Consider the following 21,708-nt stretch of genomic DNA (forward strand, 5'->3'; position numbering starts at 1 on the left):
CCAAGGTCCGGCCTCAGCCTCCCTACCTGGCGGCATGTTCCCAATTCACCGGCACCTAAAGATGCAACCTGTTCGTAACCAGCTCTGACTGGCAACCCGCTGGCCCTGCTCCTAGAATAACCTGGAAATTATTTATAAAAATAAGACTGAAAAAATAATTATTCTCAATTTGAAAAACCCTAACCCTAACCCTAACTTTAAGGAAGTGGATCAGAATAAGTTTTGAAAAATTACTTATTTTTGAAATGTGCCCTGCTTACTTCCACAGAGCATTTTGAGTCCATTGATACAAAGCCCGTAAGCAACTAGACATCTTAAAGTCCTTTCTGGGAAAATGTTGACAGTATATTGTAATGTGGTGACAGCTTCAGTTTGGGAGAGAAATGCTAACATTGAAGAGTTTTAAAAGCCCAATTAGTTCTAAGGGCTGAGTTTAGGGGCCAAGCACTGCCTCATCAACGGCTAGGTCCTTGCAATGCCTTCGCTTTGATCCACTTCGGTATTTCTTGTCCTCTAGCTTCTCCTGGGCCCTCTAGAGCTACCCTTTGCCTGATTTGTTGCTCACTGGCACCCCCATCAGAGACGGAACAGAAAGGAAAGATTGGTGAGCCCAGAAACGCCCCTGGTTCAGCAGTTTCAGTTCTGTGTGTGTTTGTCTTTGTGGGAGGGTGTTTGTGTGTATGGGGTGGGGGTGAGCGGTAGGGAGGATTCCAGGGTTAAAGTGATGCGTAAATTGTAATTATCCATTCCTCTACAGTGTAGAGTCTAAACACACATTCACACCCTGTCTCTCTCTCCCCTCTGCTGCCTGGTGAGCAAAGCACTTGAAACCACAACATGCAATATGAAAATCGTAAAACTAGACAAGGGGTCCAATTTCCATTTTTAATCTCTTCCTACAGCACTCTTACTTCGCTCTAACTTGGCCAGTGAGAACCCCATTCTTCCAGCTTTTCACAAAGTAAAATGTAACACTGCCAGACATCTCACAGGTAAATTCAAGATGAAAAGCAAAAGGTAGGAAAAGAAACACTGGAGAAACTTTTCACTCTTCCTGCTGGGTGGATTTTAACAGACCTTTTGTGATTATCTGCCTAAACTGATTATTGGCTACAAAAGGTTTTTTTTATTACAGCTTTTTAAAAAAATTAGAAAAACACTCCATTTAAAAAATGTCTTCCACCAAAACTACTGTTTCTATTACTCTTCCCATAATTTTCACCACATTCACTACGTCCAAGACTACTGTTAATGGCCAGCCTTCCCTAGTAGCAAAATATAACAGATTTGCAGCAGATTATGAAAAATGGATCTGGCAGAAATGCTGAGGAATTTTTGAGGGTTTGGTGGAGGGCTGGGAGTAAAGAACAGAATTGCTTTAATTATTTGCTTGGTTTATGTTTCGGATGTTTGCTTCAAATTGCTATGTTGCCCCAAATTATAAATTGCATATGTAATTTAATGTGTGCACTGCTTAAGAATTTCTTATTTGAGCAACTGAGCTTTCCAATGAAAACGTCACAGGGAAAAAATCTGAAGTAAATTGTTTAACTATAAATTGAACTTCCCAGGTACTCTTAAAAAACATCTTTGACTATAATAGGTGAAAGCTAAACCTTTTAGTTAAGGGAAAATGCCTGAGATGTGTTTATTCAGTATAAAGCCCGGTTAAATTTCTTCCAGCTTCCTTAAGCAATGCATCAGCGATTAAACTTCTAACCCGTTAATCACTTATCCTCCAAACGAGCTGCTGATGCAGAATGGGACCTGCCCTCCCTTGCCACCACTTACCCATCCAGTCCAGTACTGGATGGGTAAGAGTACTTATACTGGAATGCCTGGCAGAGTCGAGATAAACCTAGACGCTGACCAAGCACGTTAGATTCGGTTCAGCAGTAACAGGGGTGAAAAGAATGCTTCCCCTTTTTCCGGGGTCCCCACGCTCCCAGGTGTCCCTGCTAATGTTGCCCATGAGGGCCCGGGGGGGAGCAGCCGGACGACAGTCCCTCCCGGTCGCACTCTGGCCTTGGTGGATCTTAGCACCGGGGCTGCGACCCCCAACTCCCGCAGCCTGCTGGTCTCCGGTCCCTCGGGGGATGATGGGGTCTGCGGCTCCCACAACTCCCGCCAAAGCCAGGGTCCAACCACGCAACCATGTCCAGGGAAACGTTTTCGGCGCACTCCCCTCTGCCGAAAATTTCAGGACTTGCAGCGCGCCCGGCCGAGCTCTGTTTCCCTCTTGGAGGTGAAGGGAAGCCCTCGGTGCCCACCCCTCCCCGGCTCCACTGGGACGCGCGCCCACGACCCAGCCTGAGTGCCGGGACAGTGCGTGGGTGGGAGCCCCTGCGCCTCAGCACCCGGCACCGCTGGGGCGGGGGTAGGTGTTTGCAAACTTGCCAGCTGCTGGGTGCGCCCGCGTCGGCGAGCTCCCGGCCCCCGGCCCCCGGCCCCTTGCACTCACCGCCCCTCCACAGCGCGGGGAGGAAGAGCCACGGCAGGAGCGGCAGCAGGGCCCGCCCCATCCCGGGGCCGCGGAACTGGAAATTCTCTGCGGACCGACGGACAGATGGACGTCCAGAACCTGCCGCGTCGCCGGCCAAGCGCGCCCGCGAAGCAGCCCAGTCCCGGCGGCCCCGGGAGCCAGCGCCGAAGTGGCGGAGCCGAGCCCCTGCGGGTGGCGCCGAGGGCTGGAGGGGGCGGGACGCGGGCCAAGTCCGAGCGGACCGAGCCAGTCGGGGAGGGGAGGGGGCGGGAAGGAGGCCGGGAGAGGAGAGCCGCGGAGGGGGAGGAAGGGACGGGGCTGGACCGGAGGGGCGGGGAGAGGCGGGCCTCGGGTCGAGCCTGGGCCGACCGGGATGTGGGGCGGGGGCCGAAGAGAGGGGAGGGAGGTGGGGACCATAAAGGGGAGGGGCGGCCGGAGGTGGGGAGGAGAAAGGGGCCCTGGCTCTGGGCTGTCTCGACGTCCAACACGTGCAGGTGGGAGGGACAGAGGGAGGAGACTGGGTTGGGCGGGGGGAGCGGAGGCCGCCCCACCAGACGTAAGACTAGGCGCCTGCAGCTGGGGGGCTGCGGTGGTCCCGCAGTCTCGGCTCCGCGGACACAAGACCCAGACAGCAATGCTCCCAGAGGCCAAGGCCACCGTGGCGGCGCTCCCTGCTGAGCGCCACACGCATCCGCTCCCGGCCGAGCGCCCCCTGGGTACCCGGCCAAAGGGGTGAGACCAGCCTCGGCGTCGAGGAGCTCACCGCCTCCTGGGGAAGAACTCTTCGCTGTGACCCCGAGTCCAAGAGAGGTGACGCTCACGGAGGGAGACGAACGTCAATGAAAAAGTGCAGACGTGAGTGGAAAGAGGCAGCCCCCAAACGACAAAGTGTGGAGGAGCCAGGAAGGCAGACGCAGAGAAAGTTAACCGTGAAAGAAATGTCAGCCACTTTTACTAATAATCGCAACAATAACTGACATATATATGTATATGTATATATATACTTTAAGGAAACATTTTTAGAATTTATGTGTTTTAATGCGATCCTTTGTCAACATGAGCCATTCCTCTGCTCAAAACTGGACAGTGGTTCCCGCTTTCTCTCTGCATAAGAGCCACAGTCCTGCCTTGTGGCCTTCAAGGTCCTACACGACCTGGTCCCTTTTCTTCTCTGACCTCATCTCCATACTCCACCTCCATTTATGCTGCTTTGTGGTCCAGCAGTCCCTGACCCCTAGGCTGGTGACTTGGGCTAGATTTGGCTGTAAGGAGGCAACCAGCCCACATGGATTTAAATCGGTTATCACTTGCACTGACAGCAAAAGCAGTCAGCACGATGTCAGCTCCTGGCGTCCCTAGTCCCATAGGATGACACCAAGCCCGAGGGGCCAGATGAACAGACATGAGGAGTGGGTGGCTTTGCTGCTGAGCAGCCAACTCTAAAGTACAGCTGAGCAGCTTCATCGACTTTCACAGGTGGCTACTGCTGTGTCCTTGGGGGCAGGGAGAGGCATGGAGGGAAGGCGTGGAAACACCTTGCTCAACTAAAAGTCTGGAGAAGGAAGAGAAACAGGCATGCCTTGAGAGAGAGATATGAAACTGCCTGCAACAGCTGCTCACCAGGCTCACCTCCCCCTGCCGCAGGAGGAATCACGAGACAGTCCGCCAAGACCCGGGTAAGACTGCAGTCAAGGCTCGCCTGCACGCCTGTGTGGAGATGTGCAAGGTCGCCAGGCCATCTCAGCAGAGCCCTTGTTCTCCTGCAGTGTCCTTGCTGCTGCTCATATACACCAGGCTCTGTTCCACCGCAGGGTTTTGCATAGACTGTTCCCTCTACCTGGAATGCTCTTCCCCCAGACTCACCCCCTCTTGGTTAATGCTCCTCCTTCAGGTCTTTGCTAAGTCGCACGTTCCTGATGAGACCCCCCCCCCAGTATAAAACTGTCTAATTATTTATTCCTGTGTGATATACAACCCCAAACGCAGTGGGGGTAAACAGCAGCCACTGTACTAGATTCACAGATTCTGTGGGTCAGAGATTTAGATGGGGCACAAGGAAGATGGTCTGTCTTTCCTCCTCCATCTCTCCTGGGATGTTAGGCTCAATGACTAGGGACTAGAATGATCGGAAACAGGGGTCAGCAAACTATAGCGTGTGGGCCTATCGTCTGTGTTTGCAAATAAGCATTACTGGAACACAGCCATTCCCTGTGTGTTGTCTATGGCTGCTTCTGTGCTGTAATAGCAGCGTTGATTTCTTGTGACAGAGATCAGAGGGCCCACAAAGCCACACGATCTGGCCCTTTACAGAAGTTGGCCAACCCCTGATCTAAAGGCCTGTTTCCTCACATAGCTAGCACTTACACTGGGATGACTCCAAAGACCAGGGCTGCAGACCAGAGCACCTAAACAAGGCTTCTCCATGGTGGCCTTGGTGTAGCTGGAAGACTTACATAGAGGCTCAGGGCTCCAAGAGTGAACATTCTTTCCAGTGGACAAGGTAGAAGCTGCATGGCCTTTCATGACCTAGCCCAGAGGTCACCCCACTCCACTACACCGGACTGCCTTGGTGGACGCAGTCACAGCCCCACTCTCATGGGGAAGAGCCGTAGCTCCCACCTCCTGATGATGGAAGGGTCGAAGGATTTGCAGCATCCTTTTAAAACTTTCACGAAGAACAAAGCTTAGCTCGAATGTGGGATCTCAACTCTATTAATTTTTCATACTTGTCATGCATCTAAATGTTACTGCAAGTTAATGTCCTAATTATTCAAGGCATCAAAATATGTGACAGGAGATGTGAGTTTAAGAGAAAAATCAGACCCCATATTACACAACTATTTCCATCCTTATAGGATGTCTTCCCCCAAAGGCTAAATTTGTGCAACTTTAGCGGGGCGACACCAACCCAGAACCCATACTTCGGTGCCCACACTGTCTGTCTCCTGTATCTGCTAAAGACTCCACATGTTACAAGGGGGAGCCCCTACTTTTATTATGTAAGAAAAAGAGGGAAAGTCAAGGGGCTATAGCAGTGTTCATCCAGGGGCTGGGAAAGTCGACCCCCACCGACTCAAGTGTAGGAGGGCTGTGTCCCAAATCAAGTGGTATTGTGATCACAATCCATGCCTCAAGCACGTCCAACATACCAGTGATGGGATTTAAGACTCACAACTGAAGTCCCCAGAGGAACATGCCAGACTACACATGAAAGATGTAAAGAGTTGATTCTCAATGGCCCTATTCTATTTTTTTTAATTTTATTAAAATATAGTTGATTTACAATGTTGTGTTAATTTCTGCTGTACAGCAAAGTGACTCAGTTATATATATATTCTTCTCCATTATGGTTTATCACAGGATATTGAATAGAGTTCCCTGTGCTATACGGTAGGACCTTGTGGTTTATCCATCCTGTATATAATAGTTTGCATCTGTTAATCCCAAACTCCCAGTCCTTCCCTCTCCCACACCCCACCCGCCCTCTGCAACAAGTCTGTTCTCTATGTTTCATAGATATGTTCATTTGTGTCCTATTTTAGATTTCACATATAAGTGATATGGTATTTGTCCTCTTTCTGACTGACTTCGCTTAGTATGATCATCTCTAGATTCATCCTTGTTCCTGCAAATGGCATTATGTCATTCTTTTAAATGGCTGAGTAATATTCCGTTGTATATATACCACATCTTCTTTATCCATTCATCTGTCAATGGACATTTAGGTTGTCTCTGTGTCTTGGCTATTGTAAATAGTGCTGCTATGAACGTAGGGCTGCATGTGTCATTATGAATGACGGTTTTGCCTGGATATATGCCCAGGAGTGGGATTGCTGGGTCAATGACCCTATTCTGAACCCATATCCTCTTCCTTTGTTGTCCTACCCACCCACATACACATCCCCCTCACCTCTTTCAGCCTTGTCTCCAGCTGGGGCCTGTAATTGACTTCCCACTCCTGCATCCAGTCCAGCACGTGGACCCCCAGTTCACAGCTGGCCTCCTCCCATCCATTTTAACATAGTGCAGATTGCCTAAAATTTAGGGATCGGGCTTAGCCTCACGGTATTCTGTGAATGACAGATTGCCAAGAAACAATCTCATCCTGGTTTCAGTGCCAGAGAGCCATTCATTCATTTAGGATTCCACAGAAATTGACAGCATGTGCTCAATTCCAGGTGTAAGACCAACCCCTGGAATGTGTCACTGAGCCAACGCACAGCACCTCCATCAGGGAGCTACTATCTCATGGGCCAAATGCCAGTCAAGGACCACTTTGGTTCTCCCCCGCCCAGCAGCCATTCCATGGTCCTCCCACCGCAGCACCCCGGTTTCGCTTTGCTGAACCTTGCCTCCTGCGCTCACATTCCCTCCTTCCCCTGCGCCCGGAGGTGGTGTTCTCCTTGCTGCCTGAAAGATCGTTCTCTGTCCCTCTCTCCAAAGTCTCCAACTTTGAATCTCATATCATCAGACCTGCTTGCTGCGGTCACTACAGACCCCTCGGTCCCTCCCTCCCATTCCTTGAAGATTTCAGTACTTGCATCCCTGTCACTCTTTTCACAAAATCCCTGTCATAATTCTTGGTGGTTTCAGTCCTGTATAAATGACATTCCAACACCACAGGGTCCAAGTCTCTTGACCTCTTGTCCCCCATGTTGTGTGCTGAGCAACGTGTTGGAAATCCATGTAAGTACCAAGTTCTTGAAGTTTGCTGGGGAACTGGGATGGTGCCCTGTAAGAGAGTCAACTCAGAACACCCCATATCTTAAGGGAAGCACAAGCCTCTTGTAGTTTCTTTTTTTTTTTTTTTTTTGCGGTACGTGGGCCTCTCACCGCTGCGGCCTCTCCCGTTGCAGAGCACAGGCTCCGGACACGCAGGCTCAGCAGCCATGGCTCACGGGCCCAGCCGCTCCGTGGCATGTGGGATCTTCCTGGACCGGGGCACGAACCCGTGTCCCCTGCATCGGCAGGCAGACTCTCAACCACTGCACCACCAGGGAAGCCCTCTTGTAGTTTCTTGTAGGTGGTGCACACATCTTGTTCAGCACACTCTCCATTCAGTGTGCTGAACAAGATGCTTGGAGTCCAGGTGTGTAGCTCTTGGGGGACCACTCTGCAGGTAAGGTAATCCATTAGGAAGATTGAATTGAATACAAGTGAACAGGTGTACTTGTATAACTAATTGGCAGTGAAACAGGAATCCACTGCTGATGAAGACTCACCGGATCCACATTCTACAGTTTGAAACAGGAAGAGGATACAGTTTAGCAACAGCAGTAAAGTTAATATGCATCACACTTAGTGGTTGTTTCATGGTAAGGGCCCCAGAGAGGCCAGGTACAGGATCCTTTGTCCACCCTTCTGTAAGACATGTGGCTGGATGCACTTCCTATCTTGGATCAGGAATCACCTGGAATACCTCAGAACCAGGGAGCCCAAAATAGAGGCGTAGCTGGAGATTTTGATGTTTCATGGGTCACCTAGGCATATTCCTGAGGCATAACCAGCTTCAAGAGCAGACCCCTCTAGGGGGTCTCACTGAGACTACATACAAATCCTCTGTCTCACTGGCTTTTGTTTAGTTTGCTTTGTTTCATTTTATTTTTTAAATTTATTTTTAATGAAGTATAATTTACAAATTATTAAATAATTATTAAATAATTTTAATAATTATTAAATAATTTTCAAGTGTACAGCAAAGTGATTCAGTTATACATATATATGTATATATATATATATTAAATTCTTTTTCAGATTCTTTTCCATTATAGGTCATCACAGGATATTGAGTATAGTTCCTTGTGCTGTACAGTAGGTCCTTGTATCTCACTGTTTTCAATAAACAGCACTGATGAGCTGGGACAAATCTCCCTGAACCTCCTCGAACCCACAAAGCAACATTACTCATCAGTATGCTTCGTGCCCTGACCAGGAGCCAGGGCCATGCCGGAACTTTAGCAAAATAGCTCAGGCTAGTTCCAGGCCCTCCCAGCACAATGGCTTCCACAGTCATTGCAAAATGATACAAGTAAAATTTCCATTCAGCACAGTGAACATGATGGTGGACTAAAAGTGTTTCCTTTTGTAGTTCTGGGGACACTTTAGCATGAAAATCTGTTCCATAGGCAAAAAAAAAAAAAAAAAAAAAAAACTTACTGGAAGTAAAATTGTCAGGCTCAGAAAAAGGATGGTGCTGATTAAAGATGCCCCTCCATGGATACAAGGACAGCTGTTGAGCTTTTGTAGTTTGTCGGGGAAAAGTGACATTGTCCATGTTAGAGAAACCATTAGGTGTCCTGGAAAAAGTAAGAGAAGCTCAAATATCTAAGTGTTACAACTTTATAATAATGAGATGGTGTATGTTTTCATCATGCTAAAAAACACACCGGAAGTTCCATTGTCTGGCACCTGTAAGTTGTGATGGGGTTGGGAGAGCTCTGGTGGACCCTGCATTCAGCCAGCACACTGAATTACATACTAGAGGCCGGGTGCCCAGTTCTTGAATTTGTTGGCAGATGATTATGGAACATGTAAAACACCTCGCTCCACGTGCTGAACAGCAGATTGAAAATTATCCAGCTCATGTATTTGCAGTGGGTGTGTGTATGTGCGTGGGAAGGGGGGATTCAGATTGTGTGTTTAAAATGCTCAAATCGCCACGGTCAGCAACGTATGGGAAGTATACGTGACCCCCGAACAACTCGGGGATTAAGGGCACCGACCACCCCACTCAGTTGAAAATCCGCATATAACTTTTGACTCCCCCCAGACTAGCCTACTGTTGATTGGAAGCCTCACCAATAACATAACAGTTGATTGCCACATAATTTGGATGTTATAGATATTGAATACTATATTATGTACTATAATAAAATGAGCTAAAGAAAACATGTTATTAAGAAAGTCTTAGGGAAGAGAAAATACATTTCCAGTACTATACTGTATTCACTGTAAGTTTACATCAAATGTTTACAGGCTGCATTCTCTGTCAATACCCACATCAATATTAAACAGTCTTATATGATACAAAACACTGTAGATGCTATACATATGACTAAATTAGACATCTAACATAAATAGATAATGTGAAAAAGAAATACGTACTTACATACAGGTACCATATTTATTGAGAAAAATCTGAGTGTAAGTGGACCCTCGAAGTTCAGACCTGTGTTGTTTAAGGGTCAACTGTACTAGTATTGGAGCATGTAAGAGACTGTGTTTGGAGGGGGTGAATGACAAACTGGAAGGACCAGTGTCTAGCCCTTGCAGCTTTCGGATACCCTTCACCACGCCAAACATCTGGGATGTGCAGATATCTAGACAGAGTTCCCCGAGGCACTGAGATGGTGCTTAGCAGAGTCTCAAATCAGCATAAAACTCTACTGGAAGTGTGTGTCCAACACCTGAAGATTGGGGGAGATTGAGATGGTGGATGTAGGAATCTCTATTTAGCTGCTAAAGAACATACCAGAAGCACAGAGATCTAGATTTTGTAATTTAATGTGAAGCTGAACTAATGCTTGCAAGCAACTCCATTTAGCTTCTGAAACAAAAATACTAACAGTATAAATGTTTTAGGGATTTCCCTGGTGAAGCAGTGGTTAAGAATCTGCCTGCCAATGCAGGGGACACAGGTTCGAGCCCTGGTCCGGGAAGATCCCACATGCCGCAGAGCAACTAAGCCCGTGCGCCACAACTACTGAGCCTGTGCACCACAACTACTGAGCCCACGTGCCACAACTACTGAAGCCCGCGCGCCTAGAGCCTGTGCTTTGCAACAAGAGAAGCCACCGCAATGAGAAGCCCACACACCCCAACGAAGAGTAGACCCCACTTGCCGCAACTAGAGAAAGACCGCGCGCAGCAACGAAGACCAAGTGCAGCCAAAAATAAAATTAAATTTAAAAAATATATATCCTTTAAATGTTTTGCCTTTGTAGTTCTAGGGGAGTTAAGATGGTACATATAAAGAACTCCACTTTTCTTCCCCAAACCATTCTGGAAATAAGATGTTTCTGGTTCTTATAGTTTGGTGGGGGAGTGGAGGTGGTGAATATGAGATTCCGTTTGCTGAGCAGCTTACTGAAATTACAGAGGTCTGGTTCTCGAAGGTTTCTGGTAATGGCTGACTATCTGGTGATCTGCCAGGTGGTTGATAATGGAAAATCTGATAGATAATAATTTTTAATTGTCTCTTCGTATTGGGTACTCTGTTAGCTCCTGGCGTTCTCTGTGCTGTTTGGCTTGTTTGCTTGCCTCTAGAGGTGCAATTCTGTGAAAAATATTGTGGTGTGTGTGTGTGTGTGTGTGTGTGTGTGTGTGTGTGTGTGTGTGTTTGCTGGAACTGCTGAGCTGGGGAGTTTTTGAGTCCTGTATTTCCTTTTGACCAATAGCTGAAGTTGTAAAACCTAAGCTTGTAGTTCTTTTGTATGTGTGAAAATTTAGAGAGGGAAAAAAAGCCTTCTCTCTTCCTCACAAAAGCAAGATACAGTAACTCATCTTTTACAATCGCTTGTTTGTCTATAACTTTTTCTGTGTTCTTCTGTCTCTCAATCTGGGGGGACAGATAGATCATAAAAGCTTATTATTATATGTTTCATCTAGCAAAATCTAGTGCAGGCACACAGATCTTTCTGATTCCTTGGTTAGGGGAGAAAATGTATACAAAGACTGATGGGAACATTTTAAACTGGTTTTATATATTGATAACAAATGGGTCGACACTTTTAAGAGGGTCTTACTTGGTTTGGATAACTGAATGAAGGAGCTGGAGTATGTGATGGTCAGGGGATGATTGTTTCTGGATTTTTTCCGAGTTTCTGATCCTTCTGAGAAATCTAGAGTTTGGAGAACATGGCTTTCTCTCTCTTTTCTCCTCCACAAAATTAGGGAGGTCCCCCAAATATTAACATGAATCAGTTCAAGATGAGAGGGAGAGCTCCATGTGCAACAATAAAGTGTGATTAAGTCTGAAAAGTTATGCCCCTAACTAGCCACAATCTGCCTGAACAAGTACTACATACAACAAAGGGCACATACCAAAATAGCTGGAGTTAATCCAACTATTACCTCCTCTTAAGGGTCCTAGCTTGCCCGAGAGTAATTGGTCTTCTAGAAGAAACATCAAATGAGCCGCAGTTGAGGACTGTACCATAGATCCAGGCTTTCCAGAATAAACTGACATTGCCAACTGCTGTCAACCTGTACTTAAAGACTGATGTAGGATTGCAGACACTTTAGTCCAGAAGCAGACAAATGCATGAAAGTGCACTGCTTAATTCAGGGGCCAGACAAACCTACTTTGATTTAATTATGGATAATATTCTATTTCTGATGAGCATATCAAAAAGGTTTTTTTTCTGTATCTCTAGCCATCAGTTTTTTTTTTTTTTTTTTTTTGCGGTGTGTGGGCCTCTCACTGTTGTGGCTTCTCCCGTTGCGGAGCACAGGTTCCGGATGCGCAGGCTCAGCGGCCATGGCTCACGGGCCCAGCCACTCCGCGGCATGTGGGATCTTCCTGGATCGGGGCACGAACCCGTGTCCCCTGCATCAGCAGGCGGACTCTCAACCACTGCGCCACCAGGGAAGTCCTAGCCATCAGTTTTATCGCTAAACTTGTTCAAACTGTAAGGAGACATTTCAAAAATAGTTATCTTGTACCAGCTGACCCCTAAGAATTCAGAAAAAGCAATCCCATAAAAGACTGTAATATAGAGTATAAGTTAATAAGTAAAGGAAAACATAATAATGATTCTGTTATGATTAGTGATATATATTGATTACTCTTATCTACAAAACCACTCAGAACAAAGGTAACATTGGTTAAATATTATACAAAGTGTCTTACCGAGTTCTCTTTTTTCATAATCATAAAATTTTTTTGCATAGTTTCAATTAATCTGTTCTTTTTACTGGGTAATAATTGGATAACTCAGTTTATAACCGTGATTATGACCATCTCACTTAAGTATGACAAGAGTTTTTTTAAGGAACAAGGTTGTTTGTTTTCTTTGAGAATTCTTTATATATTCTGAATAAAACCCTTTTGCCAGTAATGTGATTTGTGATATTTTCTCCCAGTCTGTGACTTGTCTTTTTTTTTCTTAATGGTGTTTTTAGCAGAATAACAAGTGTTAATTTTGATAAAGTCCAATTCACTATTTTTTTCCCTCTTTTGGATTGTACTTTTGGTGTCTTATCTAAGAACTTAAAAAAAAACAACTTTATTCAGATATAGTTCATATTGCATAAAATATAGCATAAGGCTATGCATAAAACATAGCATGAAACTCCATTTTTAAGTATACAGTTCAGCAGTTTTTACTGCACAAGTGAATCACACACTTGTGCAAGAAACACCACTATCTAATTTTAAAGCATTTTCATCACCCCAAAAAGAAACCCTGTACCTACTAGCAGTCACTTTCTGTTTTCCCCACCTCTACTTCTATCCCAACCTCTAGCCCCTGGCAACCACTAATCTACTCTCTGTCTCTATGGATTTGCCTATTCCACGCATTTCATATAAACGCAATTATACCGCGTGGCCTTTTGTGACTGGCTTCTTTCATTAGGCATAATACTTTCAAGGTTCATCCATGTTGTAGCATGTATCAGTGCTTCATTCCCTTTGATGGTTGACTAATATTCCATTGTATGCATATACCACATTTTGTTTATCCGTTCACCAGGTGATGGGCATTTGGGTTGTTTCCACTTCTTGGCCATTATGAATAATGTTGCCACGAACAGTCATGTAAAAGTGTTTGTGTTAACATATGTTTTCAGTTCTCTTGGGTATATACCTAGGAGTAGAATTACTGGGTAGTATGGCAACTCTAGGTTTAATTGTTTTGAGGGTCTGTCAAACTGTTTTACCAAGTGGCTGCACCATTTTGCATTCTCACAAGTAGCACAGGAGGGTTCCAATATTTCCACATTCTCATCAACATTTATTATTATACATCTTTTAGATTCTAGACATTTTAGTGGGTGTGAAGTAGTGTCTCAAAGTGGGTTTTTCTAATTTTTTATTTTTCGCTGCTTTTGGTCTTCATTGCTGCACGCGGGCTTTCTCTAGTTGCGGTGAGTGGGGGCTACTCTTCATTGTGGTGCACGGGCTTCTCATTGCGGTAGCTTCTCTTGTTGCGGAGCACAGGCTCTAGGTGTGTGGGCTTCAGTAGTTGCAGCACGTGGGCTCAGTAGTTGTGGCTCGCGGGCTCCAGAGCGCAGGCTCAGTAGTTGTGGCGCATGGGCTTAGTTGCTCCACGGCATGTGGCATCTTCCCAAACCAGAGTTCGAACACGTGTCCCCTGAATTGGCAGGCAGATTCTTAACCACTGCACCACCAGGGAAGTCCTTCATTGTGGTTTCGCTTTACATTTCCCTAATGACTAACGATGTTGATTATCTTTTCATGTGTCTTGTGTCCATTTGTTTATTTTCTTTGGAGAAATGTCTATTCAAATTCTTTGCCCATTTTTTTATCATGTAAGTTTCAGGTGTACAGAATTATATCTCAACGTCTGTATATACTACAAAGTGATCGCCAACAACACAAATCTACTTACAATCCATCACTGTACAACTGACCCTCTTCACCCATTTGGCTCACTTCCAAACCCCTTCTTCTCTGGTAACCACTAACCTGATCTCTGTATCTATTTTTGTTTTATTTTGTTTGTATGTTTGTTTGTTTTTTATATTCCACATATAAGTGAAATCATAGAGTTTGTCTTTGTCTGAATAATTTCACTTAGCATAACACCTTCAAGGTCCATCCATGTTGTTGCAAATAGCAAGAGTTCGTTCTGTTTTTAGGGCTGAGTAGTATTCCACTGGGTATATAGACCACATCTTCTTTATTCAGTCATCCACTGATGGACACCTAGGTTGTTTCCGTATCTTGTCTATTGTAAGTAATGCTGCAATGAACATAGGGATCCAGATATTTTTTTGAATTAGTGTTTTCATGTGCTTGTACCCATTTTTTAATTGGGGTGTCTTTTTATATTGAGTTGTAGGAGTTCTTTATATATTCTGGATAATAGAGTTGTCAGATATATGACTTGCAAACATTTCCTCCTATTCTATGGATTGTCTTTGCACTTTCTTAATAGTATCCTTTGAAGCACAAAATCCTTAGGTTTTTAAAAGTTCCAATTTATCAATTGGACTTTATCATTTTTTTTTTGGTTGCTTGAGCTTTAGGTGCCATATCTAAGATATCATTACCTAATCCAAAGTAACAAAAATTTACATCTATCTATATCTTCTTCTAAGTGTTTCATAGTTTTAGTCTTACATTTAGGTCTTTGACCCATTTTAAGTTAATAGTATGAGGTAGAGATCAAGATTCTTTTCTTTTTTTTTTGCATATGAATATTCAATTCTTCCAGCACTAAGCGTCCAGAGACTGTCTTTCCTCCACTGAATTGCTTTTGCAACTTTGTAAAACAAAACAAAACCAATCAATTGGCCCAACTCCTTAAATGAGGGCTGCACATATTGCCTTCCTTCCAAAGAGTACAGTATGGAAATAGGGGAAAAGTAACTTTAGAGAAACCTTACCTACATGACCTCACCTTAGCTACATGACCAAACTAGCATCAACCCTCATGTGATTGATATGTACCCTTAATATGATGTGATGAAAATGGCACTTTATCACTACAGTTTTCCTCCTCAAATCCATACCCCCAGTCTAATCATGAGGAAAACATCAGACATATTTCATTTGAGGAATATTCTACAAAATACCTGACCAATATTGCTCAAAACTGTCAAGGTTATCAAAAATAACAAGAGTACTGGAGATGTAATGTATAACCTGATAAATATAATGAACATGGCTGTATGTTATCTAACGAAAGTTGTCAAGAGAATAAATCCTAAGAGTTCTCATCGCACGGATATTTTTTCCAATTTCTTTAATTTTATATCTATAGGAGATGAGGGATATTCACTAAACTTATTTTGGTCATCATTTTATGATGTGTGTAAGTCAAGTCATTATGCTGTACGCCTTAAATTTACAGTGCTGTTTGTCAATTATATCTCAATAAAACTGGAAGAAAAAAATAAATAATTCACCATTTCTGTCACCAAAAAAAAATCTTGTTAAACTAATTTTACTAAATATTTTTAGTTGTTTAAATATTTTGTTGTTTGCCAACCAATGTAAATGAGTATGACAAGAGTTAAAAGTTACAATCAACTATCTGACTGTATATTGAGTTGAGATATGATGGGACAGTTCCATTTCTTCCTTTCTTTTTTTTAAAAAAATAAATTTATTTACTTATTTATTTTTGGCTGCATTGGGTCTTCCTTGCTGTGCGTGGGCTTTCCCTAGTTGCCGCGAGCGGCAGCTACTCTTCATTGCGGTGCACGGGCTTCTCATTGTGGTGGCTTCTCTCGTTGCGGAGCTCAGGCTCTAGGCGCCCGGGCTTCAGTAGTTGCGGCACATGGGCTCAGTAGTTGTGGCTCGCAGGCTCTAGAGCGTAGGCTCAGTAGTTGTGCCGCACGGGCTTAGTTGCTCCGCGCCATGCGGGATCTTCCCGGACCAGGGATCGAACGCGTGTCCCCTGCATTGGCAGGCGGATTCTTAACCACTGCACCACCAGGGAAGTCCCTCTTTTCTTAAAATGAATTTGCTATCTGGCTGGAGAGGTAAGATATATTCTTGAAACAATTAGAGGACAAAAGAAGAGTAAGCCAACTGTCACTGTATTCTGATAAAACGAAGTGCTAACTATTGCACTATTTGAGACCAGGATAGTATAGTGTAGTGAGTAATAGTAGTGTGTGGCACAAAAAGTAGGTGCAAAATGAGTTAAAGATAGAAATTAATGTGTGTTGGCCATCATCAAAAAGTCTACAAATAATAAATGCTAGACAGGGTGTAAAGAAAAGGGAACCCTCATTCACTGTTGGTGGGAATGTAAATTGGTGCAGCCACTATGGAGAACAGTATAGAGGTTCCTTAAAAAACTAAAACTAGAGTTAGCATATGATCCTGCAGTCCCACTCCTGGGCATGTATCTGGAAAAAACAAAAACATTAATTCAAAAAAAGATACGTGCACCCCAGTGTTCATTGCAGCGCTATTTATAATAGCCTGGACATGGAAGCAACCTAAATGTCCATCGACAAGTGAAAAGATAAAGAAGATGTGGTGTGTGTATATATAAATAAATAAATAAATAAATAAATTTATATAGTATATATATATAATGGAATATTACTCAACCATAAAAAACAATGCAATAGTGCCATCTGCAGCAACATGGATGGCGTAGAGATGATCATACTAAGTGAAGTAAGGCAGACAAAGACAAATATCATATGATATCACTTACATGTGGAATAAAAAATTATACAAATGAACTTATTTACAAAACAGAAATAGACTCACAGATATAGAAAACAACTTATGGTTACTAAAGAGGGAAGGTGGGGAAGGATAAATGAAGAGTTGGTATTAACAGATGCACATACCTATATATAAAATAGAAAACCAACAAGGACCTACAGTATAGCACAGGGAACTATACTCAATATTTTGTAATAACCTATAAGGAAAAAGAATCTGAAAAAAAATATGTATAACTGAATCACTTTGCTATACACCTGAAACTGACACAACATTGTAAATCAACTATACTTCAATTTGGAAAACTACAAAAGAAAAAAAGAGAAATTGATGTGAGTTGCAGGAAAGCTACTGCAGGGAGAAAGCAGAATTCAAAAACAGAGAAGTCATTTCTAAGTGTGAGAGGGAGGGAAACACAATGTGTTAGAGGACTTTAGAGAGATGGTCTCACCTGGGGTAGAGAGGAGAAATGTGATAGAAACACTGATAGAAATATACATCCAGACAGAGAATTTGATGTTCAAAGAAAGTGGATTAGGGGAGTGGGAGAAGAAAGATCAAATTCATATTTCAGAAGAATAAAACTGTACACTCTTTGTGGAACATAAAGGAAGAGGGAAAGATTGGGTAGGAAGATCTTTTAGGAAGGGAGGAAATACGGAATATGAGTGCCTGTGGAAACAGTCTAAAAAATGGCCAAAGTCCTGTAAAAGGAAAGGTTCCCTGCTTCCTCCTAATCTTCAGAAGTTCTGAACCCAGAGGCCAAGAAAGAAATAAATAAGTAGGACAAAGTGGGTGGATTAGTACTTAAGGTGCTAATATAAATATTTTATGATTTTTTTTTTTTGCCACACCTTGCGGCTTATGGGATCCTAGTTCCCCAACCAGGGATTGAACCTGTGACCCCTGCAGTGGAAGCGCAGAGTCCTAACCACTGGACCACCAGGGAAGTCCCTAATATAAATATTTTAAAACCCAAGGGTGATGGCAATGGGAATGATTTGTAAGGGAGAAATCCAAAAGAAATTTCAGTAAGAGGGTTAATTACAGAGAAGGATGAGAATTTGGTAGGTTCCAAAACAAATAAGCAAAAAACAAAATCCCCCCTTCCCCCAGTAAAAAACAAGAAGAGCTTAAGGAACCAAGATGACTTAAAGGACATTAGGTTAAAATTAATGAAATCAAAATAAAGTATGGATTTCAATTACTATTAATGTGTTGATATTGGTTGATTAATTTTAACAAATGTACCATGTTAAGTAATATAAAACATTAATAATAGAGGAAATTGGGTGTGGGGTATATAGAAATTCTGAACTGTCTTTGCAATTTTTCTGTTAAACAGTTTCAAAAAACAAAGTTTATTTACAACTATCAATTGGCTCTATTTGTGTGTATCTGTTTCTCAGCTCTGTTCCATGAATCTGTGTGTTTATCCCTTCTCCCTTAGCCCACTGTTTTTCAGCTTTATTGACATATAATTGACAAATACAATTGTAATGTATTTAAAGTGTACAACACGTTGATTTGATATAAGTATACATTGTGAAAGGATCCTCTCCATTAAGCTAATAAACACGTCCATCACCTCAAAGATTTTCCTTTTTTGTGTATGTGTGGTGAAAACACGTAAGTTGTACTTGACAAATTTCAATTATTCAATACAGTATCATTGGGCTTCCCTGGTGGCGCAGTGGTTAAGAATCCGCCTGCCAATGTAGGGGAAACTGGTTCGAGCCCTGGTCCGGGAAGATCCCATGTGCCACAGAGTAACTAAGCCTGTGCGCCACAACTATTGAGCTTGCGCTCTAGAGCCTGCGTGGCACAGCTAATGAGCCCGCATGCCACAACTACTGAAGTTCGTGTGCCTAGAGCCCATGCTCTGCAACAAGAGAAGCCACCGCAGTGAGAAGCTCGCAGGAAGAGCAGCCTTGGCTCGCACCAACTAGAGAAAGCCTGCTCACAGCAATGAAGACTCAGCACAGCCCGCACAAAAAGAAATACAGTATCATCAACTATAGTCCCCAAGTTATACATTAGATCCTCAGATCTTTGTCAAACTCTTCTTATTTTCCCCACCCCTAAGCCCCTGGAAACTACTATTCTACTCTCTGTTTCTATGAGTTCAACTTTTTTTTTAATGAGTCCTTACATAAGTGATACAGTGTAGCATGGCAGTCTGAGTTTGCAGACTCTTACGTGGTGGCTTATGAGAGTACATAAAATGGGAGCAGCATAGCATTTTTTTATCTAGCCTCGGAAATCAGGCAGGATTACTTCCACTGCATTCTATTGCTTAAAAGCAAGACACCAAAGCCGGCTCAGATTAAAGGGGACATGAATTAGACCCACATTTCAATAATAGTAAAGTCATTTTATTTATTTATTTAAAAAAATTTTTTAAAGTTTTTGGCCGCACCGCAGAAGCATGCAGGATCTTAGTTCCCTGACCAGGGATTGAACCTGTGACCCCTGCAGTAGAAGCATGGAGTCTTAACCACTGGACCGCCAGGGAAGTCCCAGTATAGTCATTTAAAAAGCCACCACACTATATTTAAGAGTAGAGGATTAAAAGGCTGATTGGAAACTCATTGGAAACTCTGGATAGACTTGTTGACATTGAGACTTTCTCATTTGGGAAGTCAATGCAATGCCATTAGATGAACTGTCTTATAAATATCAATTAAGCCCATCTTGGTTTTTTTTTTTTTTTTTTTTTGGTACACGGGCCTCTCACTGTTGTGGCCTCTCCCATTGCGGAGCACAGGCTCCAGACGCGCAGGCTCAGCGGCCATGGCCCATGGGCCCAGCCACTCCATGGCATGTGGGATCCTCCTGGGCCGGGGCAAGAACCTGTGTCCCCCGCACCGGCAGGCGGACTCTCAACCACTGCGCCACCAGGGAAGCCCTGGTCTACTTACCTTTACTCTCCTTTCTGTCTCCCAGAGATGTTCCCCATCATTTACACGCTCACTCTCAGTGCCTGACAGTGCTCGTTACTCCCACCTTTACCAATATCTGGCTTCGTTATTCATTCATTCACTCATTAATATATATATTGCTCATCCTCTATGCACGTGACTGAGTGGTAGGTGCTTGCCACCATCATGAGTAGGATGGAGCTTGTATTCTAGAGAGAGAGTTAAGAAACACATACTTTTTAAAAAGAAGAGTTACAGTTTGTGAAAAGTTTTCTAAAGGGAGTAAACTGGATCGCAGAGGGGGACTTGGGGTACCCGTTTCAAGATGGTGGTTGGAAAAGTCCTCTCTGAAAAGGTAGCGTTTGTTTTATTTATTATTTTCTTTTTAAAAGTATTTACTGTGAGAGATTTTAAACATAGGCAAAAGTGATTCCACTTCCAGTAATGAACTCTCATACTTATCACAAAGTATCAACAATTGTTAACGTTTTGCCAGTCTAGTTTCATGTATTCCCTCCCCCCAACCCCCGTCTTTTTTGGCTTTAGTTCTTTAAAACAAATCCCAGACACATTATGTTACCCTTAAATTAACCTGCATCTCAAACTGATAGGGATTTTTTTGAACTTAATCACCAGTATCACACTTAACAAAATTAATAATCCTTTCACATCATCTGATACTCAGTACATATTCAAATTTCCCTGCTTGAGTCCAAGATGTCACTTAATAGTTGGCTTGTTCAGGTCAGGAGATCTAAAAAAAAAAGTCGTCACGTTGCATTTTGGCATGTCTCTTAAGTCCTTTATCTGGGAACAGTGAACTTCTAGTACTTTCAATAATTCTCTTTACTACCTGGCATTCTTCTATAAAAAGAACTTTCTCTCACCAGCTCATTTGATTATTCGTTAAAAAAATTTTTTATTGGAGTATAGCTGATTTACAATGTTGTGTCAGTTTCTGCTGCACAGCCAAGTGAATCAATCATACATATACGTATATTCACTCTTTTTAGATTCTTTTCCCATATAGGTTATCATAGAATATTGGGCAGAGCTCCCTGTGTTATATACTAGGTCCTGATTAGTAATCTATTTTATTTTAATTAATTAATTAATTAATAATTATTTTGGCCATGCCATGTGGCTTGAGGGATCTTAGTTCCCTGACCTGGGATTGAACCCCGGGCCCTTGGCAGTGAAAGCACCGAGTCCTAACCACTGGACTGCTAGGGAACTCCCAGTTATCTATTTTATGTATAGTAGTGTGTATATGTCATTCCCAATCTCCCTATTTGTCCCTTTCCCCTCATTGATTATTCTGGAAATGCAGAGATCACAGAGGAAGGACTGAATAAGTGCTGGATACTTTCACTTTAATTATCAAATTTCAGAGAAACAAGTTGGTGCACTAGTAACCTCCATTGTTAATCAACAAGGTCTTGTTTGTTTGTTTAGCATCATTATGAATGCACATTTTTACATATCTAATGTGTTTTAATCCATTAAGATCTTTTTTTTTTTTTTTTTTGCCACACTATGCAACATGCAGGATCTTAGTTCCCCCACCAGGATCAAACCCATGCCCCCTGCAGTGGAAGTGCAGAGTTGTAACCACTGGACCGCCAGGGAAGTCCCCAAGATCATTGTTTTTTATGATACTCAAATTATTCCTTTAGGCTAGTGGCACCCTTTACAGTTGGCTTCTTTGTCCTTTTGATGTGGTCCATAGATAATTCTTGAATAAGTATCCTGGCTTGCTAGTTCTCTTTCTGCACATACTCCTGGATTTATTTTCTCTACTCCTAAACTTCTTGGGGTATTTGCAAACCAGTCATAAACTTTGTCATCTCCAAGCCTTGTCCCGGGCCGATTTCTTGGCCTAAAATGACTTTTCCTATTTACGCCTCCCAACTGATTTAAGTATCTTT

At 43.2% G+C, this 21,708-nt stretch overlaps 1 protein-coding gene across 1 annotated transcript in view; it reads right to left on the reverse strand.

Moving 5' to 3' along the window:
* MERTK (MER proto-oncogene, tyrosine kinase) overlaps window positions 1-2,522 on the reverse strand; it is a gene marked incomplete at both ends in the record, with an annotated part of 109,672 nt that extends 107,150 nt beyond the window's left edge. Inside the window, one exon of the mRNA XM_079721324.1 lies at window positions 2,462-2,522. Within this exon, the coding sequence (XP_079577450.1) occupies window positions 2,462-2,522 (61 nt within the window). The remainder of the gene's footprint in view (window positions 1-2,461) is intronic.
* Between the last annotated feature and the right edge of the window lie 19,186 nt (window positions 2,523-21,708).

This window comes from Hyperoodon ampullatus (assembly GCF_949752795.1).
Source record: "Hyperoodon ampullatus genome assembly, chromosome: 15".
Classification (NCBI taxonomy): Eukaryota; Metazoa; Chordata; class Mammalia; order Artiodactyla; family Ziphiidae; genus Hyperoodon; species Hyperoodon ampullatus.